Source organism: Pollachius pollachius (genome assembly GCF_949987615.1).
Source record: "Pollachius pollachius genome assembly, chromosome: 7".
Taxonomy (NCBI): Eukaryota; Metazoa; Chordata; class Actinopteri; order Gadiformes; family Gadidae; genus Pollachius; species Pollachius pollachius.
In genome coordinates, this window is record NC_136940.1 from 7,088,330 (window position 1) to 7,116,046 (window position 27,717).

Consider the following 27,717-nt stretch of genomic DNA (forward strand, 5'->3'; position numbering starts at 1 on the left):
TCAACTGAGGATGTTGGGGATTTTACCAGAGGTGGCTAGCATCACAAAGAGCTGATTTAGGCAAGAAAATCATTTTGGCAAAAAGGTGACTTAGGCCATTACTTTAAGAGGGTGACGATGTTTGATTTATGTGCGAAGCAAATGTAAACCTACTTTCTGCGTCTCTAGCCATTTATTACAACAGGCTACTATTAAGTATTAGGACACATTACAATCATTTTACAGTTGCAAAAGATGACTAAATATACTTATTTCAAAGTATTCCCAAATTATTTCTATGATAATGCATGACATGTATTCCAAGGCCACCTCCAGCGTGACTGGCTTCAGTTATTTAGAGAGAGAAAATAATTCACGGTTCCTATTGTAGTTTCCTCATAAAGGTATGAGGGGCAACCAGTCTGTAACTCTTTACTATCCGCTACATTTGGGGCCTTAACAACAATGACCAATCCTCAAACACTTTTCCCTCACTCAGATGATTGATTGAAAAAATAAGGTCAAATTATATTAGAAGGTGACATACACATGACGCTACAGAATAGCTAAAACAAAAAGCTTCTTTCACAAGCTATGGACACATTGTCTGTTTCCTATTTCAGAATTAACATGAGGGAGCATTTCTGCTTTTAAAAAAATAACATTCTTGGTGGTTGCATTTGTCTATATTCAGTTAATGACAGTTACATTTATAATTTCTAACATGATCAACTACCCAACCAACATTGATTTGTTTGTAAATAATTATATAATGCATTGTTCATATAGTATCCAAATAAATAAAAATATAAATATGGTATGTAATGCAGAAATAAAGTGCTTACGGTAAACTCTGCAATATAGTGTGTGTGTGTGTGTGTGTGTGTGTGTGTGTGTGTGTGTGTGTGTGTGTGTGTGTGTGTGTGTGTGGTTATTTTCCATGGAAAAGCTTTGCTGTACTGCAAGTCAATATGTCCATATCGGGTGTGAATTAAGCAGGCTACACAGCGGCGGATCTACGGTGAGCCTTGCTACCTCAACTGCCCCCATAACTTTTGTGTCTTAAAACTGTACTTAAAAATTATACATATATTAAAAAAACGCAACTATGTCCAAAAGCCTCTCAAAGCAACAGCAAACAGTAAATGAACCAAAGGTGTATAATAGAGCTCAACAGTGTGGTTCCGGAAGTGAAAATCCCATTCATATTCTGCATAGAGGTTTTGATAATTACCTATAATGTCGTGATTGTCTTAGATTAGTGGAAAGTTAGAGTTGTAGAGGAAATGAGCTATTCATGTAAAAAAAAAAATTGATTTAGAATATACGATAAAAAAATATATATATATATATATGATATCGCATTAGCCGTGCTATTTAGTAATATGGTAGAATAAAAGCTAAGAATACATAATGTTGAATGAATCCAAAACTGAATTCACATGTATTAAGAACAAGTAACGTTATTACCTTATATAACCATCATGAACATGCATTGATGGACGCGTGAGCAGTGATTTTAGTTAGAAACAATGGAACTTTCCACTATATAACACTATAGAAAACACTATCACACACACGCAATATATATAGGACAACAATTTTATTAACAGTATAAACACTATAATAATGACAAAAGTTATAAGATGCAATAAACACGCTAAACTATTCGGTTGGAATAATGTACAGTCTTGTACCTTTGCCTTTTTTTCCAGTTTTCTTTTTTTGCCCCGAATCAGTTGTATTACGGTCACGCCTAACCTGAGAGATGATTGGTTAGGGTTAAAACTCTTTATATGACGATTTTCTGAAAATTCAATAGAGAAAATGAATGGGAAATTTACTTCGGGAACCAGAGCTGTTTAAAAGGGGGCGGTCACTGTTGCGCTCTATTGGAAATGTAATCTTAGGTCCCTGCCCCTCAAATACTTAACCAAAGCCCCGGTTTCAGACATATACTCCACAGGAAATTATTGTACGTTTCATATATTTCATATTTAAATGTTGCTATTAATAGGCTACTTCTACTTTCAAGAGACGCACAGTTTTGTTATAACACTGGGTTTGTTCCTGTTGTGCATTTATAAACTATGGTAGTGTGTTTGTGTTATGGCATGATATACTGTAACAATAAATAGTTAAATTTATGTATTTTCGTGTTCTTGTTATTGTAAAAGCCATTTACGTATTGGGATTCTTCCCACGTACTGTCGTCCCATGCCCCCCTGCCAGACCTCTTGCCACACCATGTCAAATCGTCTAGATCTGCCACTGAGGCTACATGATCCACGTTCACTACATGGTCATTCATTGGTCAAGTGTTGTACAATGTACAAATGTTACAAAAGAAAATCTGATATTTGTTACATGAATTGGCCGTACGTTACACAAAAGATGTAACATGTAAGTCCCTGTGTGTATTTGTGTTATGCTAGGCCAGCAAGCTAGTTGCTAACTGGCACCGGGACCTCTTGCAGTTCAGTGTTGGAGCCTCTGAGCAGGACGTCCTTGGGCTCGTTTGTTCTTGATTGGAGCCACCAAGTCGTCATCTCCCCTTTACCCTGTGTGGAATCCATGCAAATGAGCATACGTTTGGTTGAGTGCTTTATTTTTGTGTCACTTAAATGATGTCCACTTTTACAATCATTCATTATTTCACAGCCTGTAGTTTTCGGCTACCATAAATTTGAACTGTGTGTGTGTGTGTGTGTGTCAGCAGAGTTGATTTTAAATCTTAATTTTGTTGTTTATGTTCTTGACAGCACATTCCTTTCCATATGCCATGGTACGATGATGTTTTCTCAGAATTGTATTGCAATGTTGCCCTTAATTACCCACGTGGCTAGCCACAAAACGTCAAAGGGAATCCTGAACCGTAATTTCCTTTATGCGTGGCAGTGCAAAGCAGCTGTCGTCAAACCATTAATTTAAGGGCAGTGCCTGGGAGCATATGTGCTGCCCCATCCCTCGGGAATACAGAATATCCCCCTTCATGTATTGGCCGCACCCCCGACCAAACAAGTCCATATGGTCGCCGTGCTCACATAATGCCCTAGAACCAAACACTGTGAACTCGTAGACACACCCATATCGGACGTCTCTTAATGGTTCTAATGCAGGGATTGGGTTTCCTGCAATCTTTTCAAAATCTGGCTTTCAAAAGACCCGTGGTTTCAAAGTGGATGTTAGCATGGCCAACCGATAAAGTTTCCACTAATAAGTTAGTCCAGCCATTCCTCCTGGCTTTAGAAGACTGCCACCGTGTAAACGGCAAATCAGAATCGAACACTGGGGTTGGTGAGCAGGGGGTCGGCTGTGCTCTAATGTTGTTTGCCTCCCAACCAAAATGTTCTTGTTTCAAACCAACGGTCCATCGTCCTCTTTTAAGTTTTTGTTTTTTTACATAATACTTTTTTTTTTTTATAGACCATATAGACCTAACAATAACAGATAATGACTGTTGTCATTATCTGGCTGTTAATGGCTGTTAATGGCTGTTTTGCGCTGTACTGGTGTGTTTGATGTAACTGAAGAGGGCGACGGCAGCCCCCCCATTATAAAATAACCTTCCAGGCGGCTGCCTCCTAAATAATGAAGGGTTTGATTCCCCTCCCGTGGGACCTCAACCATTGCTTACCTTGACGACGAGCGGCCCTCGGCACATCAGAACGTAACCTCCCAGTGTGTGCAGTAGGTCAGCTGTGGTGCCACTCACCTGGATCTTTAGAGCTGTGTATGCACACATGCAGTGAGTTAGTATAGAATGTAGATACTGATTAATACTAACCAACAAACTAGTCGTAAGAGCACGAAAGTATGACTGAAAGATAGTGGGTTATATACTTTTTTCTATCTAAGAAAATACATATAATTCTTTTTTATAGTGGGGCCGGGGATTAATAGTACAGTAAAATCTTGATCATTGAACTGTGCTGCTGCATCGTTTCAATTCACTCAGAATAGCCCTTGAGAATGGGAATTGAGAATGTGACAGAGCAGGGGATTAATTACTTAGACACGGAACGTTGATCCCTTGACCAAAAGGTCCACAGTGGGGTGCCAATTAGCAAACACAAAGAGAAGCCAGCTGGACGCAACAGTAGCAGTGGCAACACATGGCAAAAATTAAAAGAAGTAAATCATTTGTAAAATCCCATCTACAATGAATGACCTGTCTACTTAACTGTAGGGGTACCAAATTTTCAAAACGAAATACATTGTTTATGTGAAAATTGGTCTCATAATTAATTAATTTGAGCCCCCTGGAAATGCGACCGATGAAAAACACATAGTACATATTCCATGGTAACTATGTGCAATACCTTCGCTGGTAGACTCCATGCGTGAGGCCGTGTTCACTGTATCTCCAAACAGGCAGTAGCGGGGCATTTTGGTGCCAACCACACCAGCCACAACAGGTCCTGTCAGAACACAACACACACACACACACACCATCATTTCTCTCATAGAAATCTTAAGATGAATACATTGAAAATTGACATCCTGTCATTCCTTCTCAGTTGATTGGGTAGTCAGTCAGTGCGTTTACATGGGACAGCTAGATCGGATTAAGCCTTATACCGATTTTGCTACTCGAATGAACCGTGTCAATTATCTGAACGTACATGGCCTTTAAGAGATCGGATAATGGCCAGAGCATGGCTGAATCCGCTACCCTAGGTGTCGCTGTAGCCCTTTCAACAAGTGGTTATAGAGCAACTTCCGGTTGACCTCTACATCCCAGCAACAGCAAACAGGCGGTATTCGAGAAAGACGTTTTCAGTAGACAGCTGTCAGTTCACTTCGGGTCCATGTCATTTCACCGAGGCTACATTATTCCTACCGTGGAGCAGCGGGAGGAGTCCAGCCGGAGGAGTCCGCATACGACCGAGAGGTCGGAAGAATGGAGCGTCGGAGAAATGACATGGACCCGAAGTGAACTGACAGCTGTCTACTGAAAACATCTTTCTCGAATGCCGCCTGTGTTTGTTGTTGCTGGGATGTAGAGGTCAACCGGAAGTGGCTCTATAACCACATGTTAAAAGGGCTACGTCGCCACCTAGGGTAGCAAATTCAGCCATGCTCCGGCCATTATCCGATCTGTTAAAGGCCATGTACACTCAGATAATTGACACGGTCTGTTCGAGTAGCAAAATCGGCTTAATCCGATCTATCTGTCCCATGCAAACGCACTGAGTGACGCCAACAAGATGTGACTCAACATCGCCCCACAGAGGATAGAAAGAGTAGCGCGAGGTAACAGATAGTTAAAGGGGACATATTATACCACCTGGTGTGAGTGTGATTAGCCGTTACAAGCCGTTTTGAAAATCCCTTGATTGAAAGACTGAAAAGACTTATGACATCACTAGATGCGTGTCCACCTAGATGTGTGCTGGATAGATCAGTCCACCTGCCTACCCAGTGGACTGTAGCAAACGTTGCTCATCTACCCAGCACACATATAGGTGGACATGCCCCACCGGTGATGTCGTAAGAGGCAGGTTTTCAATACGGCTTGTAACGGCTAATCACTCTCACACCTGGTGGTAGAATGCAGGGGCGTAGGAAGGAGTTTAACATTGGGGGGGACACATTTCGGAAACCTGACAGATCCGTTAATGGTTTGAACAGAAATATGTCATAAATTAACTATACTGAAAAAATTCACAAATACATTTTATTCTACAAAAAAGATACATTTGTAAATGTAAAGGAAAACACATTTTGAATGGCAGTAATGAACTGATAAATATCAAATCAATTCTTTAATTGCACGCTCAATTATCCAGTTTTTTAGAATAAGAAGCGGTGACAAGACGCTGTGTTGCGCTTTCAAAATAAAATAAAATATTGTTCTCCCCCCGGTATAATTTTTAGGTGGGACAAATGAGCCTGTCTCCGATATTGGAGGGGACACGTCCCCTCCGTCCCCCCCGGTTCCTACGCCCTTGGTAGAATGTGTCCCCTTTAAGCGTGTGACAACCGCTCAGCGATCATGTGGCCTGGCCTGACTCTCCTGAACCTCCAGCTTCCTCGGGTTTGGTCCAGCACCCCACCTGAGTGTATGCCAGCTCGTATCCGCAGCTGGGTCGTGGGCTTGTGCGGGATCTTGAAGGCGTGGCAGACGTTGACCAGATCCAGAGCCATGCTCGCTATCTCGCCCGCGTGGTTGATGCCGTTTTCGTTCGGCACCCCGGAGACCACCATGTCTGAGGGGTCAGAGGTCAGTGGCAATTAGCGTGGAGGACATGGATGAACCACATGAAAACAGTCATCTGATTAGTCTGGCCTCCCTTTACAGATGTCACTCTTGCTCGTCTGCAGAGTATTTTTTTTTTTTTTTTCATAGTCAGGAAATGGTGCTGCCTTTATGACTCATGACTGCTGTGTTTTTATGTGCTGTTATTGATGAGCCTCTTGGCACGCTTTAGTTGAGGATACATGTCCTAGGAAGTGTACTAAATAAGTGGATGTGTGGGCATGTAGCGTACATGGCATTGGGCGGCTGTCTGAGTGTTGAGTGGTTCCAGCTTTGACTAAGCCCCTAAAATAGTTTCAATTAGTTTCACATACTGTCCAAACAATGTCTGGTTGTCGTTTAATTTCCTAAGGTTTGTCCATGGGCTGGGAGATGTGGGGTGTATGTTAAGATTTTTTTATGCATATATATCTTTATAAATAAAGTGTAAAAAAATAAATGAAAAAACTGAATCAGTTTTGACAGAATAATAGGAACGCATCATTGACGTACAAGCGTCACCGATGGTCTCCACTTTGTAGACGTCGTAGTTGTCGATGATGTCATCGAAGGTGGTGTAGAGCTTGTTGAGGAAGTCCACCACCTGGTGTGGCGTGCTGGCGCCCGACAGCTGGGTGAACCCGACGATGTCACTACCAGGGAAGCAGGGAGCATTGGTTTATTGCTCTGGTCATCGCCACTGGAGATCGAGGAAGCAGCTACTTCACACTTCTTTCAAAAAGGGGCCACAGTGTGTGTAGAAAATAAAAATAGATTGGCGTAGATTATTGTTTATTAAAAGAGCCCGAAAAGTCGACCCCTGGTAAAAGACATAGGCTACTAATTGGCAGAGATGGGACAAAGTCACTGTTTGCAAGTCCCAAGTCTTAGCAGTCAAGTCCGAGTCGAGCCCCAAGTCAAGACAGGGAAAGGCAAGTCGAGTCCAAGTCAAAGTCACACCAAAGCCAAGTGGAGTCCAAGTCCCAAACTTTTTCAAGTCTTGAACAAGTCATCATGTTTTTTTTACTTGATAATGTCATTATTAGGCTATTGATCATAATTTCAACATATCACTCTAATGTAGTCATTTCTTATCAACACAGTTATAATATGTTCATTGTTTCTGTCTTCAAATGTGTTATGATATGCGCATGCGCCGAAATCGTATGTTTTTAAAAGTAGCCCAATAGGGTGGGAAAACCACCCAATCTGGCAACACTGCCTGAACGTCCTCAAAACGTAGGCCAATAGGTCGGTAAAAAACGCCCAATCTGGCAACACTGCTGAACGTCCTCCCCTCCAGCGTCAACGTAAATCAATGAGACCAACTGAAACGAAGCCAATATGAAACTTTAACTGTGATTCTGAAGAAAGCATAAATGATATCAAAATTCAGTTTAGATATTATTGAAGATACGAGTGTGTAGATTTGTTATATTTTTTGAACGAAGGTAAATGGTTGAACAATGATTTAGTTACGATGTCTTAAGTGTGTGGCTGGCCAGACGGCTTCAATGGGACCAACTCAAAACGCAGCTGATATGAAACTAAAACTGTATTCTGAATAAAGTATAAACGATATCGAAATTTCGTTTTGATATTATTGAAGTGTTAGATTAGTCTTCGCTCGCTGTTTTTTTTTCATCTTCACGGAAGTGAATGCGTCTTGGGTGTCTAGCCCTCTAGGCGGGAAACAGGTTAGATATCTAAAACAATAAATGTTTTTGACTCAAGACATGTCGCGTCATTACAAGTCAAAGAGGCAAAGTCCGAGTCAAGTCTCAAGTCAATAGCAGTCAAGTCTAAGTCGAGTCGCAAGTCATGCGTAATTTTGTCAAGTCGAGTCTGAAGTCATAAAAATCATGACTCGAGTCCAAGTCATGTGACTCGAGTCCACATTTCTGCTAATTGGAAACGGGTTATACTTATAAACTATATAATGAAAAATGGTAGGCGAAGAAAAGTTAATGACAACACAATGGAATTATAGAAATAGACACCTGAAATAAACGGTAGCTTTGGAGTAACTCTGAGCCTCTGCGGTCCGGCCCTGCCGGAGGTCATCGGCCACTGGCTTTGGTAACATGCCTGAAATGTATTTAAGTCAAAACAACAGCAACCACAACAACAACAACAACAACACATAGTGGCTAGCGTTCTGTACTTCACATCTTGAGCTATTACACTTATTTGCCAGTAGTCGGCACTGTCTGGTTAATCAAAAGGTCAACAATAACAACAATCATTTTTGGAAAATATATATTTTTTTTTTACGGTCCATGTTATTATTTTTCCAATGAATAGCTTAATAGCAGACTTGAAGATCCAATTAAACTGAATATTATGATGTTATTTGATGTGTGGTTCATTCTATGCAGGGTTAGGGGGATTATAGTGTATGTAACCATATTCTATACAACACCGTGGTTGTGCTATAGCTTACTGTATAGCAAGCGGTCTGTCTTCTGCTTCTCTTGAAGGAGATCCTGAGTTCTCTCTGCCACTATAGCCTCCAGATGCTTGCTGTACTTCTCCATCTGGGGGCGATAAACATCCATTTGAAAACCTTTGTCTCTGGCTGCAAGTGCAGGTTATTATCTGTTGGTAATCAGTGGTAATGACTATAGAGTAGCTCAAAGCAGGTCATTACCAGATTCATCATCATGTCGACGGGGCTGACTTTGTGGGGGTTCATCTTATCCAGCATCTTCTTCACCTGCTCAAATGTGGGCCTCAATGTGAGGTTATCGGACCAGCACTTCTTGATGAGCTACAGAACATACAAAGAAACAAATAATACAAAGAAAGAAAGAAAGAAGCAGCCGACTTTGGTCAACTGAGGGCTTCATGTTTTATCTCTCCTTATCTCTTGTTATGATCCCGATTTTTTTTACAAAATCACAAACCAACCTTGGCAAAATAAAACTATTGTCTCATCTCTCATTCATCTCTTTATATGGCCTTGATGTTATGGACACATCATTCTTCACATCATCGCTTTATCTTTCAATGCCAAGCATTTCACTGGAACTGCCCCGAGGCTCTCCCACTGTGCGAGTGGTCATCGTGTTAATGCGCCGCACCTCGCAGTAGTCCTCTCTGTTGGGGCAGTCTGTGTCCGCCTTGCCGGCCTTCAGCTCAGGCAGCGGAGGGCGCCACATGATGTCCATCTTCCCCCCCTCGCCCTGCTCCTGCTCCTGTCAGAGGAGAAGGCTGTCAGAGAGCAGCGACCACAGCGGGAGCCTAGCGGGGCTGTAATCTACTGAGAGGTCAGACGCAATTTAGATTCCTCTATTTGTCTGTTTGGCACATATTTTGGAATGGACAATGAAGCAGACTTTGAATTTGACTTTGAGGACCTGCCATACTCACTGAGATGAGGTCCGAGCGTGTCGCTATCTCAACGAGGATCATAGAGTAGCTGAGGGGGGGGGGGGGGGGAGAGAGAGAGACGTAGGATGGCTCTTAATACTCCATTTAGGTCAAACACAACACAACCCTTATGTGTGAACGACAACTACCTTTGAAGGAATATTACAATCAATTTTAGCTTTATGTTCTACATGGGCATGTGTATTTGTATCATAACTTCTCTTGTTTGATATGCAGTGTTTGCTTCTTTTGGCTGAATTTCCATTGGCTTGTTGAGTGTGTGTGGTTGACAGCGTGTTTAAGCAGCGTCTAGGCAAGCAGTCCTCAATAGGCGGCTCGCGGGCCGGACCCGGCCCACCACGAGTCGATTAATGGCCCACACAATAATTACTGAGATAACTTGTTTTTACAGAAGTAACCCCCGTTTTTGGAGAATAATAATAATTGACCCTTACCCAATAATAATTCTGATAAGTGTACCAGTCTACAACATCAACTTTTTAGGGCTCTACTGGAGGGCATGTCAGCGGCACACAAGTACTTGCTGTTGCACAATGATGTACTTTTGGCTCTGCACTGAGGAGAGCATGTGTAAATGACTTTTTGTTTGTACAATCTCAAAGCGCATAACAGTTTTTTTAAACAACAATACACAAAACAACAAGGAGACTCCAGGAAGGCCTGTCAAGGGGAGAGTTTTAAAGCTGATTGGTTTGGTTGCTCGATGGCCGATGTGGCCCACTTTGAAAAGTAATTGGGGACCCGGCTCTAGGCCCTAGGGCGCTTTCAGCCACAGCCCCGCGTTTTCCTTGGGCGGGGCTGTACACCTGGGGGGCATGATGCAATTAATGCACGCAGGATAAACCAGCCATCACCACAAGCACGCGAGGAGAGCTCTGACATATAAGACCTGCTGATCCTACAGCACTTTACAAACCGGTTTACACATCAACCTGTATCCTGATGTCGGAGTAAGGTAATTATAGTATAATTAACACGTGGACTTTCAGCCTGTGGACTATACCAACCTGTGGATTTCCGACTATACCAACTGTTGAACCGTGCGTTATTTGTGAAGTGCTTCTCCTGTTTCTGACCAACTGGAGCAGGTGGTGGTTCGCACACACCTGTAGACGTCTGCTACCGCAGTGGCGTTGGTGCTGTTTCCCAGCAGCACCTCTGGGGCGCAGTACAGATGGTTGACGTCCCCACAGGGGAAGCCAGAGCTCACTCCCTCAAAGTCCTCCTTCCTGAAAGCCGTGAGGCCATAGTCTGTGACAGACAAAGGAAGGTGAATCAGAATCGATGGAAGGGTGATGTTTGCTTGGCTTAATGGTTAATCCGTGTCTATCCCAGCGCGGATTCCATAGAAAATAACTAAATCAGGAATTCGGTTGCGCAATCTACTTGATACTTTTTGTTGCATGGTTGGTTCTGCATGTGTTTTCTTTTAGAATTTACTAACAACACGATTCACTCGTATTCGCTCTGACTCAGTGAAGTATCCGGAAAGATCCAGATTGGATAATTGAATGAATGAGGAATAGACTGAACGCCATTAGTCAAGACTAATAATAAAACCCCTTATCACCACTAGACAGGTTGGGACTTTGGAGACGTTTGTCCATTCGTGGCTACCTGAGATTTTGCACACCCAGCGATCATCGATGACACAATTCCTGGAGTGCAGGCGCCCGTGGAACACCTTGTGCTGGTGCAGGTAGGCCATGCCGCGGGCGATGTCCGTCGCGAATGAGAGCCTGGACACAGAGCACCAATCAATCCCATGACTTGTAGTGTCCCTCTTAAGGGCCACTCAGCCTCCAGCTGATTGACCCCCCTCAAGAGCCTCGACCTTGTGGGAAGGGTAACTTAACCTCTACCTGCTCAGCTTAGTTCCACAGGCAGAACCTGATTGGACAGCGATGGCCCAATCACAAGCAGGGTGGGAACAGGCATAGATTTTATAGAACCCATAAAGGAGCAGGACCATTTGAATGCATTTGAGTTTACCTGCTAATTATTGTTAGGCGTATGGGAGAGATATTTCTGTACCAAGTATTACATTGGCTTAAACACCAGCACGTCTTATTAACCTATGCATATGCATCATTCCTGTACGCACACGGTAAAAAGCCCTTGGACTTGCCCTCTGTGAGTCTCACCTGAAGCCCCAGTTGATGGGGATGTCCCCGTTCAGCAGGACGTCAGACAGGCTTCCCTTAGGGCAGTAGTCCGTGATGATGCTGATGTAGGGCACCTCGATCGAGCCCCCGATGAATTTGGACAGATTTGGGTGGTCCAGTTCCCTTGGTAACAAACACATTCAACTGAAAGGTTAATGACAGTTTGCTTTGGAAATCCTAAATGTGCATATTCATTTTCCACAAACTTCCGTGGTTGCTAAATAATAATAAACTACTTTTAAGATCGCAGAGGGCATTTTAAGGTAGACAACCAAAGATGATAGAGAGTGATTCTCTAACGCAGCGTAGACATCAGAAGCAGACTTCTGCATACCGGACTTCCTTCACCTCCTTCCTGATGGTCTTGGACAGGGTGAAATGTTTCTTCTGGATGTGTTTCACTGCCACCGTCCGTCCATCACTGGAAGATAAACCAAACGTTCGGATTCATTCAAGTACATCCCAAGGGGTCTTCAAGAATGATTGTAGATTATCAAGTAAATAAATGATGGATTCATCCTTTATATAGATGTCATACTAAAAGGAAAAATTATTGAATTGTGTCCTAAAATGTTAAACTATTTTTAGACTTTAATTCAACAAAAGACATCGATGTTGGATGGCTATACCAGAAACACAACCGCCTTTAACTTCCACTCCCAAGTATTTTCAAAAGAGTCAATACTAAATGGATTTTCTGTGTGTTTAGGATTTGCTGTGTGTTTTGCTGTGTGTTTAGATTATCTGCTTGTATCGAACACAGCCTTTTCCCAACCAATCAGGCTCTGAATCCGGTAACTGGTCTCACCTGTCCCTCGTTAGTTCTGATGACCATGGCCTGTATTCCTGGATCACCTCAGGCGGTATTATTATATCCACAAAACTGTGTTTCCTTTCCCAGCTCTAAAGTTCAGCTTCCTTGTTTTGAATTTGCTCATTTCACCTTCAAGCTGCCTTGATGATCTTACAGGTTTTACTGTTATTGTAGCCTCTTATTATTTTAAAATACTTTATATGATCCCAAAAGAAAATTGAGGACGCTCAATTGAGGACGCACCTGGGGACCGAAGACAGGGCTTCTGCCTAGGTCAAGGGCACCGGCAGGACCGTGAACCTAACATGGACAACCTTATTTGGTCGAGGGAAGCGGAGCACATGGAGCCATCCCACTGTGCCCATGTGCCACGACGAGGGAGGTGGGGGGGGCTTGGCTTTGCTCTGCCTTGGCCATTGGGGTTTGAGGTGACTTACTAGATGCCCGGTTGGATAAAGCCGGGCTGGAAGCAGGTGTTGACCACGGTGCACACCGTCGTATCGGTGTTGCGGCTCATGCTGGAGTGACTCTTCCCCTGCTGGAGGCTTGTGGTACTGCAGAAGCCCATGTAACACACTTTACCTGTTGAGGCGAACACATCATCCTTTTAGAGGGCAGTACTACGCGGAGGATGGCAGAAGAAATGATGTACACAAATGTTGCTCATGTCACCAAACATGATGCTCTTGTAGTTGATGATCCAGCTCTCGTCCCAAAACATTTTTTGTTTCTGGTACCAAAGCCACTGTAGGGAAATGAAATGGAAAGCACTAATTAGGTTCATGGAATTCATGGAGGATACTCAGAACTGACTTTACTTAGATTGAGGAACGTGTGTCTGTGGGGGGGGAGAATATGTTTGTTTGTCTACATGTGTTCTTTTAATCTGTGTGTGTGTGTGTTTGTCTACATGTGTACTTTTAATCTGTGTGTGTGTGTGTGTGTGTGTGTGTGTGTGTGTGTGTGTGTGCGTGTGCGCGTGTGGACCTCACCACTACAGTGAGAATGAAGCCGCAGCAGAAGAGTGCGAGCGGCAGGCCGATGGCCACCTTGATGGTCAGGGACATGGGGCAGACGCCACAGTCTGCCGGGCAGTTCAGACACGTCTCTTCCAGCTCACACACATCGTCCCCACACACTGCAACACATAAGCTCCGTTACACACACACACACACACACACACACACACACACACACACACACACACACACACACACACTGCAACACATACAAACCATTTAACACACACACACACTGCAACACATACAAACCATTTAACACACACATATCGTTTACACACTCTTAAACACACACATCATCTAAAGACACACATTGTCTCCACACGCACTGTAAAAACGCACACACCATTTAACACACATAGATCATCTATACACTGTTAAAAACACACCAATCGTCTCCACACACACTGCCACACATACATACTGTTAAACAAACACACATAATCTCCACACACACACTACAGGAGTTACACACCGTTTAACACACACACATCATCTCCACACACACTGCAACACATACACCTTTAAACACACACAGACACACACATATCATCTCCCCACACACTGCAACATATGCACAAGCAGCTTATAACATTACATTACATTTTCTTAGCTATATTATATTTCATTTGGTATGCTTTTATTACAATATATACTTCCTAATTTTGATTTTGTATGCTATCATTACATGATATACTGTTTATAGAATTATATCATATATGTATCATATTGTATATATCATACTGTATTTAGTAAGATGGTATCACATTTTATATCGTATTCCTTTAAGTAAGCCATTGCTTATATGCTTTTATTTTGGGAAGTTGCACAGTGATAATCCGCAACAAAACAATAGTCTGATACATGATGGCGGTGGTGCTGACCTTGGGCGCTGACCACCAGGACTTTGGACTCCAGCGCTGCGTGCATCTTCCCTATTTTGATATGAGCGATCACTGAGGTGACTCCCATGTGGACCAGGACCACCTGAAAGACACGCCGTACCAAAACACACACACATGCCTTTACTCTTTATTGTGAATGTAAAAACATCAGATGTTTACAGAACTTTTTTTTATCTTGGACAAAAATGTAATATGACCCTGTTCAACCAGTTTGTATTGTTTGCCTACTTCCTTAAAAAGAAAGCTTCTCAATAGAATAGAAATGACTGTCTTCTTAGTAATTGATGATTATTGCCTCATAACAATGCCTCTACTACTACTACTACTAAAAAAAATCAAAAACTTTGAAAATACATGACAACATGGGCATACATGGACATATCACTCTCATGACCTAGCATATTACAAAGTAACCTGCAATCTCCTACAGTCAGGGGTGTGTGTGTTTCAGTTCCATATCAGTACCTTTGAAGTCCAGAATTTCTGGGACATCTTGCCAGCTTTGGACACGGTGTGGGTCACTATTTTACCGTCGTCAGGGATCCACGGGCCACAGATTCCTCCTTGTTTCTGTAAAGTTGTTTGAATTTGATGATGAGTTTGCTGTCCAACTTGATTAGTCAGACACCAGTGCTGGTAGCACGAGCATTGAAGTATATTTACAATCATAAAGAATCCAATTAATTTGAACTATTAACTATTTGTCCAAAATTTTGAATGATTTTTAATTGTTTTCATAATTAAATTAAACAAAAAGTATGTTTTTTAACTATACTTTGTAAAAGACAGTTTAAGAAACATAGGGCTTTTAAGTGAACTATTCAGGATAATGTTCTTGAATTTGACTGTTTAAGGGAAGAGGGTAAGATAATGATTAAAAATGAAAGATAATAACAAATCGGCCTAAACATTGAACAGTGGTGTACTGTAGTCCACGTAGAGATCATAAATTAAGCCAACTAGACGGCAAGGGGGTACAAACCATGAGTCCCAGGGGACAGGAGTGGATGTTGGCGTGGTACACGCAGCAGTTTATCTCGTTGGCGTTGTTCCAGTTGGAAGGACATTCATGGTGATCGCAGAACTGCCTCACCTCCGACGCTTCACTGGCAGGGAGCATACATGAAACGGGTTCAAGGATACATAGACAAGCACGTATGCAGGCTGCGATATGGGACACAGAAAACAAAACACACCGTACTGTTTACAGATCTTTTTCTATTTGTTCACAACAAAAGAGTGGGCAGAAGCACTATTTCCCAGATAATTTCAAAATTACTTCTAGAATAGTGAATTTTATTTTGATTGATTTAACATTTAAGTGGTTATTTTTAATAACACAACATGTATGTCCATATGGGGTGTGTGTTTGTATTTATGTATGTGTATGTAGGGTTAGTTATGTATGTATGTATGTATGTATGTATGTATGTATGTATGTATGTATGTATGTATGTATGTATGTATGTATGTATGTGTGTGTGTATGTATGTATGTATGTATGTATGTATGTATGTATGTGTGTATGTATGTATGTATGTATGTATGTGTGTGTGTTGAGTGAGCAGCCCATTCAGCAGCAGTCACCTAAAGTGGAAAATCTGGTTCTTGGCTGCGTATTCGTAGAAGGAATCCGAGGCAGTCACTGTGTACGTGACGTTAAACTCCTCTCCGTTGAACACCTTCTCAGGGGGACGCAACACCCAGGCCATCTCAAGGCCTGGGGAACACACACAAACACACACACACACACACACACACACACACACACACACACACACACACACACACACACACACACACACACACACACACACACACACGTTTAACCTCTAAACCTCTTATATACAAGACAAATAAAACTACTAGAGGAGGAGCTCTGCACCAAAACAAATACAAGAAACTTGGTTGGTTGCTTTATAAATATTTATGTTCGTCAGACACCAATATCAATTCCCACATGCTTACGGAAATGTACGTAATACATTAGACATTTACAGTGTATATGACACATGTACGGTTTATATTACAGCTGAAATTTAAGTTTTTTTTATCAAGGATTGGTATATACTGTATATTGTTGCAAAAAAAAACCTGTAGACATCCTTTAGCAAGATGCTACTTTGTGAGTAGGCCTATTCTGCATACACTTTAGTTGCCATTAAACCGTCTGCTAAATAACTAAAGAATCCAGAACTTTCTCAATCTGTGTAACCCTTTAAAGCTTTTGAGGCTTCTCTGGATCACAAATGTAGACAAAATGTCCTCCTGGTTTAATCATAAGTAGTAGTCATTCATTCATACACTATATGCATATGATAAAACACATGAATAAGCCTAGGATAGTAATTGAAGACAACATACATTTACAAAAGAAACTGAAGAAAGTGTATTTCTCATCATCCAATTATACTAAAGCTAATGTATTGTTTAACTATTGACATCTTACCTTGGCAGCTGATCATGTTGAAATCATTTGGGTTGTCCATTGGCCAGCAGTCAAACTCTCTGTTATCCAGGTCATGCCAGCCATGAACTCCCTGCAAGAGGATCCATCAAGTGTCAGCTCTTTACAGTCCGGTTCAAGTATCAAAGTTGTCATGGTTAATACCGTCATTATACATGTAAAGATGTATAAATCTGCCAAATCTACTAAAATGCCAATCCAATATCCTTTGATAGAATCCAATCCAGAACCTTGTTCCTTATCCTCAGAAAGAAAATATAGTGTACACAAAATTATTCATGCAACATAAACACCAACCAAATCTAAAATCTCCCAACATCTTTTATAAAAACAGGTCAAAGGAAGTTGGGCAGGCAAGCAGAGCCCATGAACAACATACATAGTCACGTATGACATGAACACGCAGCAAGAGCCAGGAGCACATGTGTTTTTGACAAGAAAACAAAAGCACCAGGGATCCCATGACAATGGCCACACAATGTGAGCGCTATCATTCATCATTGGTTAGGTTAACCATCCCACTGTGATTTACAACAGCAGTGTCCTTATGTCATGACCACTGTACGATTCTTATGGCACCGCAACAGGGCTAATATAGAACATGCTATAGCTGTCAGGCTGTGGGGGTCTAAGTCTACCGTAGCAAAAGCCCCCTTTTTAACAACAAACACACATGATTTTAGGTTACCTACCAGAAAGAGAGAGAGGAGGGAGATTGTCCACAGAGCCATCAGGGACGATAGCGTTACTGGCAGGAACTGAGCTCCAACTTGAGTGTACGACGGTGTATCTCAAAAGTGTGAGTGTGTTTCAGGGCTTCTTCGGAGTGAGTGTGTGTTTGTGAGTGTGTGTTTTTTTCTGTGTAAGTGTCTGCTTCTCTCTGTGTTTCTGTGTATGTGTGTGTGTTTCTGTGTGCGTGTGCGTGTGTGTGTGTGTGCGTGCCTTTGTGTGTGAGAGCATCTTCCTGTACCTCTTCTATTGAAAAGCCTAAATGTTCAATCAGGATAAGAGGCTCTTCAATCAGTGCTTATGAATAGACTGGCTCACAAGGTGCCTCTGTTCACCTTGACCAACCTATAGGACCCAACCCTCAATCCAAAGAACACAACAACAATCTGAGAGGTGAATTAATATAAAGGCACACAATCAGGGGCCCAATTCTAAGAATCAGGTGAGGATATATTTAAAACTTAAACCAGAACACTGAATAGTCATGATTTTCTGTCAGAACAGCTGATGTTAATTTCAAAGAATGATTTCAGTTAAACTCAGATTGAACCTGAAAAATGTGTGTTGCTTCAAAAGTCCATCATCTATGGCACAATGAAAATGTGATCCTTATTACTACAATTTAGACTCGTCGTGTAAGGTTGATTGATTAGATAAATTCAATAAAATGTAATTTCCCCAAATGCACCAATTAGCGCCGCCGCTGGACCACTAGCGCCACTGCCGTAAGATTTTTTTGTATACAGAAGCAACTGTATTATGAAACACACAAGCACACAGTAGCACTGCTGCTTGAAGTAATCTTGTGCAAACACTGAACATACTATACAAACAAGGTAGATAAACAATACACATTTGATTACAATCGTTTGGTTGTTGGTTGGCATTATCTACAATGAGGGATGATAGAAAGTAGTCACCACTACGGATGTGGGCAGAGTAATGTAAACCTGCTCTGTACCAAGTTGGCTCCATTGGGCTCCCAGCATTGATTATCCATGGTGACTGAACTGAGAGAAGTCTAATCTTGGTATCTGAAACCCAGAATTATGACATTCTTGAAACGGGGCCCTGGCTGCTTTTTGAGCAAGATCTTCAAAACTACGGGGGACTTGAGAAGAAAACCTTTTAAATTGGATTAAACTGTTTGCTTAAGCTTAAGCTTAAGCTTTGCATAAGGTAGTTATAACATATTGATTATTGATTACGTTTTAGATGCCATAATGGTATTCTGTCCTGAAAATATATATAAGGCATTCAGCCTTGTGCTATGTAGGGTATAAATCACAGAGGGGCATGAAGGAAAAGCAATCTCTCTACATGTTTGTAAACGAATAGACTGCTATTTAAATTGTTGTGTAACTACAACAGTGGATCTGCCATAATTCTGCACCAACACAACCAAGAGTCTTGGTGGGGTTTTGGTTGAGTTCATCGTTTGCAACATTCCAACCGCCAACTGATTCAGTTCACCTGTGGTCGTTAACGATTGTAGAAAGGCTCAATGTTGCCAAACTTGATGTTCTTGCAGTTGATAATCCAGCTGTCATCCCAACACATCTGTACTTTCTGGTACTGAAGCCATCTAGGGCCTACAGTGAAAACAAATGCAAAACAGTTATCAGGTTGATTGAAGAAAAATACTTGGATGTCTGTCTGTCTGTCCCAGTAAATATGTGAACTACCTGCCAATCCCTGAATGGGTTCACTTCTCCTTTCCATGGCGCTGTAGTCTGTGGTTTTTAAATGACATAAAACATCCCTACTCAAAGAACTACTTTGACATGCTGTTGCATTTAATTGCATCTTTAGGAACGTGAAATGAAAGGCTCAGCGTTGACGCATTAAAATAACCACATTGTGCCACAGCATGGATCTCTATTCATGTTTCAAAGTGTGTATAACGGTCCCCATCTTCTTCGGTCGGCCCTGCCTGCAACACATGCAGCACGACATGTTTTTAATCGAAGGCACATCGTGACAGCGCATAAGGGTTGGACCTTAACCCATCCCGTAGTTATTAATTAAAGTCACACTCTTCCATGACGTCATTTTAACCAACCCATGTGGGTTAAAATGACGTAATCTTGGGTAACATTACAACAAGCTACATCTAAAGGTGTGTCTAATCAAATGTGTTTTTTGGTTCTTTTTCTTAGATAGCCTTCTTCAATGTCCATGAACAATAAAGATATTTCATAATAAACTGTCCAAGGCTTAAACATTATAAATTATGATGGTGAAATGGTGTCAAGATAAAAACTTATTTCAACCACATCGCTTAATCTTAAAATGAGGCCGTTAAAGTGTAGGCTAAGCCTAAATAATGGTCGTATACAGGCCAACATTTTCAAAAGGTTTAAATAAAATAAACATTAATTGTGCTCCCTTCATTGCTCCCCATAAAATGCAAACAAATGGAAGCCTATTCTTACAAGGAAGTACATTGACCATTTTATTGCCATGCAATGCTTTATAGATTGTGTTATCATATTCAATGACCAAACATTAAAAGTCATTGTCCCTTGCCTTTTTCAGTTATTCTATTATGTCATGTTTGTAATACCATAAAGATGCAAGTATGTATGGTACTTCCACTTTAGACAAAAGCACAATTTATCAGCCAATAAACTATCTATTACACAAGTCTTTCACATCCTTTTAACCTTTTTTAATCACGTTAAACTCTGACAGAAAACTCAAAACAGACAAGCAGTTGTCACAAAACATTTAATGAAGTCCTATCATTCTAGGAGTGGTTAAAATAGCATAAATACTGTACAGCAGGGTACTTAATAGAGCTTCATTTGGCCCCAGTTACTCATCTCTTCCCCCCCCCCCCCGCCCCAGGGTCACTGGGGCGTGGCACTTGGGCTTCAGTCATGTCCTTTAAGGGAAGTCAGCAGGAATCCAGTGTGTGTTGCAACATCATTTTTCTTTCAGGAAAGCAAGTATTTCGTCAGACTAAATACATCTGAAAGAGTGGTGTTTAAAAAATCTCCCCCGGAACCGGTTTGCTTTGTGCGGTGTGCGTTCAGTTGTGTGTGTGGGTGCGAGTCAGAAGGAAGACGAGGACTTGCAAATACTGGATGAAGCAGAATAGGTTAATGATGACTGCAATGCATCTTAAGAACATCAAAATGTAAATCGGAATGAATACAACACTGAGTTACCAGGCCACGTAGCTTATTATAATTGCCGAGTAAAATAATGCTTTTACTGTGACTGTATTGTTTTGACAAATATACAAGAGGGAGATAGTGGTTTTAACAGACTATGATCGGTAACATATGTCATAGGTAATATTACAATGTTGGTTGAAGACTTTAACCCCACATAGTCCATCGGCATCTTGTGTCATAATGGCCCCAAGGCTCATTGATGATAACAGCAGATTTGTTCATGAGTCGTGTCGTACGCAGAACACGTCTTCATCGGTTGTTTGACCGATTTTTGAGATGTCGGATGGTTATGTTCTTCCAACAACTGGATAAGGATATTTTATAGCACACTGTCAGAAATGTAGGATGCCAGTTTTAGGCCATATACAAACATGCTTTAGGTTTAGATGTTGTGTTTGAGTTCCTTTTAGGATTTCATGTCAGTCATTTCCCAGACATAATTGGTTGGTCATGATCGTGAACTTCTCTTTGCGACACACAGATGATTGATACATAATGACACATGTCTCTGAGCATTTTAACAAGAACCACTCTAGTTCATTGAATGGAAGATTGCCAATCCACCATGCATGCATTCGTACCTGTTATCAGAACTGATGCACGTCGTTATAGGGCCGTTGGAGTCATTGTGTAATTTCATTACAGGGCTTCATGTTGTGGTCGTGGTGCCACACATACACTTACATCCAAACAGTGGCAAAAGAAGAAATCAGATCTTTTCTTTGCTCAATTGTAATCCAACTATTCAAAAATACCACCAAATCGAATCGAAAATCCAAATCGAATTGGATGGTTAAGAACAGCTTAATGTAGTAAACATTAAATATGAATAGGAGTTATATTTAATATGTAAAAAAAACAACAACATACAACTAGTTTATGACTTACCATCGCTTTGAAATAAATCATCCTTTCGACAAAACGGAGGCTCCCTTTAAGTTCCCCATGCGCAGACACAGTTCCTTGAGGCACAGGCCTACTGGGACCTCCTTGGGAAGTGAGCAGTGTTCCACTTGCATTTCAAGTCCACACTACCCAACCAAATACAAGACAACCGTTTCAATCCACCCATAGACACACAGACGGTCCAGCGGTCCTTTGAGGCAGAGAGAGGAACCTGGTGAATCAAATTCCTTTGGGGGAGGAGGTGGGGGCGGGGGGCAACTTTCCTTCTAACACAACGGTCAAGTCTTGATGATGTCCTCCTCTATCTCCCCTGCCTTGGTCTCCTCCGACGGCGGCTGACTGACGCCCGTGTCCTGGCCCGAGCTGAGCGGGCGGGAGTTTGCCTTGGATGACCTCTGGCGTCGCGTGCCGTTGCCCACGCAGCGGATGAGGTTCTTGATGGTGGCCCACATCTCCTCGTCCTTGTAGGAGTAGATGCAGGGGTTCATCACCGAGTTGAGCACGGCCAGAAGCAGCAGCCAGCGCTTGAACTTCATCACCTGGCACTGCTCGCAATTCAGGCCATCAAGCAAGAGAACCACAAGGCCGGGGGTCCAGCAGATCACAAAGGCACCTGTAGGAGGGGAGGGGAGGGGAGGAGAAGGATGAGGCCCAAACTCAAACACAGTTTAAAGAGAGCTACCCGCATCCTCATGGCGTTCCTAGGCGATCATGATTCCCCCGGATGCAACTTGCTGTATTTTGGTTTGGTTTGGTTTGGTCTTTCTTTCGAGCCCCCAAAGGAACACAGACAGTGTGTCGTGAGATTGATGGCTGAGACGAGTTGGGCTGCGCCCCCCTTGACACCAGTTAATTGACGTTTCCTGTTGACCTTCACCTCCTAAGATCCCTTAGATGTTATCAACCAATCCATCAGTTTGCGACAAACCAAGTTTACTTTCTTTACTTTTCTCTTAAATGCGTGTAAATATATGACAAAAAACATGGCATGAGAGTTATTCAATCAATTCAGAAAGTTCAATTCCAACTGCTTTTGAACGAACCGATACAATGATACGTATAAATGTAGTTAATGTTAATACAAAACAAAAAATATATATTTACGGAGTTTAACAATTAAAGGATTGTTCTCAAGAAGTAAGTAAATCTTGAAGAGACATGTTAGATCTAGTTCAAATAAATCACCACTGTTGGAGAGGAAATAGCAGGCAATCATTACCTATTTTCCTTTTTAAAATAGGCGCAGAAACCCTAGCAAAATTAGTCACCAATCCCAAACGTGTCGGGGCACAATTTAGGATTCAGGATCATGTGCACCAAGTGCTTAGAGGAAATTGCAAGTAGCAACTTGCCTCTGCTATCTTTCTTTTTTTCTGAAATGACCTCAGCAGACGAAAAAACAAAAAGTACAATGCTCTCCCTCTCTATGGCACACAAACACACTGATGCAAGTGGGTAAGAGAGCAAATGTTTAGCTTACATGTGGACTGAATGCACTAATATAGGCTTTGTGTGTTTTACTGTCAAACCCCATCAAATGGTATCCTGTTTATGACATATTTCCCGATTTGAAAAGGGCCACTTTCGCTCCTTGTAATCTAAAACTTGTACTAAGAAGGAAAAATGTGGCTACAGTACACATATTCTGAAAACATGTGCATTTCTGTCAAGGCAGTAATGATTTACAAGTGAAACAAATATGTTGTTTCCATTGTAAGAAGAGTATAATTATCCTATGTATTTAAGCCGGGCTTATTAGGTTTACCAATGTATGATAACTTCCCATTGCAGATACAATGAAGTGTTATTGGTAGGTTTTACAGTGTTTTAATGCTGTTAAGACTTGCGCTGTTAGAAAACAACCCCTATGCTCTGGTTCTCCACTCTGGTGTAATATGGCATTATTGGATTAAACAAAGTATAAAAGACTCCCAAACTGGTCCGACTGGTTTCCAGAGCTAAGATGGATTTCTAGTCACCAGTGGCAGAGGTTTTAATAAAATCAGAACATCATTTTCTTTCTGCTTACTTTAATGCTTCTATTATGTTCCTTCTGTGTGTGAAAAAATTCCACGTCAGGCTACAAAAGATCTTTTAAGAATCAATTTGGACATGGTATTGCTTTGTTTTGATTTCCACCTATCCATCTATTGGCCATGTACAACATATCTCATCTAGTACTGATCAGGTCCGATCAGGTCACTACTTTTCGTTCACCTTCTCATTCTGGGCACTACAAGTAGTTAGCTAGTTGCCTTGTAATTATATCAATTCCAAACAACATCCAGTGGCATCGGCCGACGTTTTCCAATTACTGCTTGTGCCAACACACATATACCCTGTTTCTGCAATGATTCCCATACAAGCCGACACCGGACAACAAAACAACAATCGTTATCGAGAAATCTCATTAAAAACCAAGAACGACAGCGGCGGCGTCAACCATGCAAGGAGACATTCAGCTGGTCAGGAGCAGTTAGGGTTAGGTGTCGTTCAGGGACCCCTCGACACTCAGCTAGGAGGAAGCGGGGATCGAACTTAAAACCTTCCGGTTACAAGTCAACCCACTCAACTTCCTGAGAGAAGCCAACCCACTGGCGCATCTTCCTTTTGGAAATAATAGAGTGAGCACTTGAGGGTTATACAAGTACAATTAGTGTAAGTATAGTTAAAGGTCGCAGAGCAGTCACTGTGTCAAATGGGAGGCTGGTTTTGCACTACACATGCACGCACACACACACACACACACACACACACACACACACACACACACACACACACACACACACACACACACACACACACACACACACACACACACACAGGTTGGTGAACTAATTACACACAGAAGAGGGAAGGAGACAGGGTGAGTGCAGGCGGAAGAACGACTCCCACACAACACCATATCTCAGCTACACAAACCACAACCACCAGTTCAAGAGAAAAGATACCCACTATTTTTGCATGGCGACAAAAAATGCAAAAACATCCCCAACTGGGTATTTCACGAGATATGCAGACATGTGCAGTCCATTAGAATGCAAAGAAGTCGGTGTGTGTGTTTGTGTGGGTTGGAGAAAAATGCGTGAATTCAGGACCTTTCCAGGTGCTTGTTTGATAGAGATCTTGCCTGCCTTATCTCTCTGTGCTGTGTGAAAGGTAGAGGGGTGGGGTGGACTCTGGGTATTGTGTCTGTCAACTGCTAAACTATTGAGTTTCAAAACCGTTTACTTTTTAGTACAGACACCTCTTGTCACTAATCCCTCGTTTGTGTCTGCGGTTTTTAACAAGGGTGGAAGTGAAAATCTCTGCTTTTTCACACTGAGAGTAACGCAAGAATTTATATTGAAGGCAAAGCTGTCGTTTCTAAGCCAGAAAGATGAACAGCATAAAAAAAGACATACCAGAGACTAGAGATGAAAGTGTGTGTATTGGTTCTAATTCCCATCACTGATAAGAGCATTCTTGGTCCATTCAACAATCTTAGTTATCCTTGGATCAAAGGACAGAGCCATTTATACTCCTACTCAAAGTTTGGCTGCTTGGTAGACACATTGAAGTTATGTGTATTTTGTTTGCTATGCAGTGCTACCCCCAAAGTGCAGTGGCGCACACAAACTTTTCCTTAGAAATTCTCCCTGTTAAGTAACAACCAAATCAACATAAACAAACAACTAAATCCAGTCCACCGTGTTCCGCGGTGACTCAACCGGAGTTGCACGCAATGTGCGACTGTACTCACATACACACATATGCCTGTAAACCCTGCCTTGATTTACAACATCCCACATCGCAAGGCCGGTCACTGTGGGGAAACACGTTGACTCACGACCCCAGAACAACACAATCCCCAACTCCGTGACACACAGCACGTTTGTGCGTATACGCGTGTGTGTGTTCGTTGTGTGTGTGTATGTGTGCTTGTGCGCTGTGTATGCATGCGTGTGTGCTTGTGCGGTGTGTGTGTGTGTGTTTGCGCGTGCGTGCATGTGCGTTGATGTTTGTGCATGAGTGTGTGTGTTTGTGTGTGTGTGCATGTGTGTGTATGTATGTATGTATGTATGTATGTATGCATGTATGTTTATATGAATGTATGTATTTATGGATTTTTTAATTTTTTTTTATTTATGGATGGATGTGACGTGTGTGCGTTGCGCGTGCGTACGTGAGCGCGTGCGCACACACACACACACACACAGCGTTTCCGAGCCTTCTCGCGGCCCCTAACCCCCTTCCCGTCAGCCTTACCCAGCACGGTCATGACCGTCTTGATCAGCTTGATGGGCGTGCGCTTTCGGCTGATGGAGCCGCTGGTGTGCACCTTCAGCACCGCCGTCTTGCGCTTGACGTACACGTAGATCCGCATGTAGATGCACACCATGCCCAGGAAGGCCACCAGGTTGGACACGGACCAGAAGATCAGGTAGCTGCGGCTGAAGATGGGAGCCAGCTGGGAGCACTTCTCCAGGTCACAGACGCAGTTCCAGCCCAGGCTGGGCACGGCGCCCATGGAGATGGAGACGGCCCACACCAGCACGATGAGCAGGGTGACCCGCCTCTTGGTCAGGTTGCTGTGCACCTTGCAGTTCATGACGGAGATGTAGCGTTCCAGCGCGATCACCAGCAGGTTGGCCAGCGACGCCGACAGGCTGGTGTCCAGCAACCCCTGGCGCAGGAAGTAGCCGTTGACCGTCAACTTGCGGGATGCCTGGCCCGTTTTGAACATGAGGTACACGTAGGCGATAGCCGCCAGAAAGTCGGAGGCGGCCAGATTGGCCAGCAGGTAGTAGAAGGGGTAGTGGAAGCGGCGGTTGGTGATGACGGCCGTGATGACCAGGAGGTTGGACAGGAGGATGAAGATACAGAAGAGAGAGCCCACCGCCTGAACCATGATGAGCTGTGTGCTGTCCCAATCGTCTTTGGTCTGGTTGCTGTTGCTGTAGAAGAAGCGCATCTCCCGGTCGTAGTAGCAATGGTTTTGCAAGGCCATCTCGAGTCCGTGGGAGTCTGTAGATAAAGAGGAAGATAGGCCGCCTACTGTCACCGTCGCTTATCTTGCACATTTGAAGGAATGTCGGCAGCCAGCGGATTTGTTGGACTGCGGTGAACCAGCCAGTAGGAGATCCAAGTGGATTTTATATTGTAAATCAGTTTAGCGCACTGGTCAGCTTGTTCATCCGCAATTTGTTTCATTCACTAACACAATTAGTAAATTAGTTCACTAACACATTCACTTGTGTTTTTAACAATTTACATGAGAATTGTTGAAAAGCAAATTTTGTTGTAAGATTTAGTTGTCAATTGATGTATATAGAATATGCGGTAACTACAGTCCAATATTACTATTGTACTGTATCAGAATTTTATGATTTGTATTAAATATAATACGACTGCTATTACACAATACACGATTAGACATACTACACGTCCTTCTCTATAGCCGACCTACACGAGGGAAGTTTCGAAAATGTGGGTGGCGTGATGACCTATTTAAGAAGTTTCGTACCATCGAAGATACAATAAAGTTAGATCGTATTAACCCTTTTGCCAATAGTAGGCTTATAATAATTGTTTCTTTAGTAACAATAATGGGACGAAAACAACAACCTGTAAACACAAAAAGAAAGTCACATAAGCGATAATTAATTTACAAAGGCTGCTTACCCGTACCAAATAGAGCCGTCGTCAGTCAAAAAGTCAATATAAGTGAAGTTGATGCACTCCGCAGGTTTTCTGTGGACGCCTCATTCTTTCGGGAGGTGCTCTCTCGTGGAATGGGACCGTCCTATGAAAGTCAATCCTCACACTACAAGGAGTTCGAGGCTCCGCTGCGATGACGTAGAGGGTGTGGTCAGTATGATTTACTTGATTGTAGCGTGCCGAATGAAGGAGTTACTGCAACGGTTGTATGATGTAT

The 27,717-nt window shown here is 42.4% G+C and overlaps 2 protein-coding genes across 6 annotated transcripts; both read right to left on the bottom strand.

Annotated features, from left to right (window-relative positions):
* Positions 1–185: 185 nt before the first annotated feature.
* Positions 186–17,638, bottom strand: LOC307077871 (atrial natriuretic peptide receptor 2-like). 3 transcript variants are annotated; one of them, XM_079739361.1, is made up of 22 exons: positions 16,966–17,638; positions 16,104–16,236; positions 15,499–15,622; positions 14,982–15,086; positions 14,496–14,598; positions 13,585–13,730; positions 13,265–13,337; positions 13,030–13,174; positions 12,113–12,199; positions 11,758–11,901; positions 11,231–11,352; positions 10,720–10,864; positions 9,593–9,641; positions 9,304–9,405; positions 8,871–8,990; positions 8,664–8,757; positions 8,221–8,308; positions 6,734–6,873; positions 6,039–6,191; positions 4,302–4,400; positions 3,617–3,708; positions 186–2,540 (listed from the first exon to the last, which is right to left on the bottom strand). In XM_079739361.1, the coding sequence occupies exons 1-22, from the start codon at positions 17,003–17,005 to the stop codon at positions 2,424–2,426; spliced, it is 2,421 nt and encodes an 806-aa protein (XP_079595487.1). In that variant the 5' UTR covers positions 17,006–17,638; the 3' UTR covers positions 186–2,423. The 3 variants fall into 3 exon arrangements, 2 of the variants coding, with proteins under 2 accessions (XP_079595487.1, XP_079595486.1); XM_079739360.1 differs by having other exon boundaries at positions 9,304–9,417; XR_013811958.1 differs by lacking the exons at positions 186–2,540; positions 3,617–3,708 and having other exon boundaries at positions 6,734–6,920; positions 9,304–9,417.
* Positions 17,631–27,605, bottom strand: lpar3 (lysophosphatidic acid receptor 3). 3 transcript variants are annotated; one of them, XR_013811959.1, is made up of 4 exons: positions 27,471–27,598; positions 26,049–26,807; positions 21,783–22,413; positions 17,631–19,304 (listed from the first exon to the last, which is right to left on the bottom strand). XR_013811959.1 is itself a non-coding variant. In XM_079739363.1 (3 exons), the coding sequence occupies exons 2-3, from the start codon at positions 26,788–26,790 to the stop codon at positions 22,079–22,081; spliced, it is 1,077 nt and encodes a 358-aa protein (XP_079595489.1). In that variant the 5' UTR covers positions 26,791–26,807; positions 27,465–27,605; the 3' UTR covers positions 20,428–22,078. The 3 variants fall into 3 exon arrangements, 2 of the variants coding, with proteins under 2 accessions (XP_079595489.1, XP_079595488.1); XM_079739363.1 differs by lacking the exon at positions 17,631–19,304 and having other exon boundaries at positions 20,428–22,413; positions 27,465–27,605; XM_079739362.1 differs by lacking the exon at positions 17,631–19,304 and having other exon boundaries at positions 20,428–22,413.
* Between the last annotated feature and the right edge of the window lie 112 nt (positions 27,606–27,717).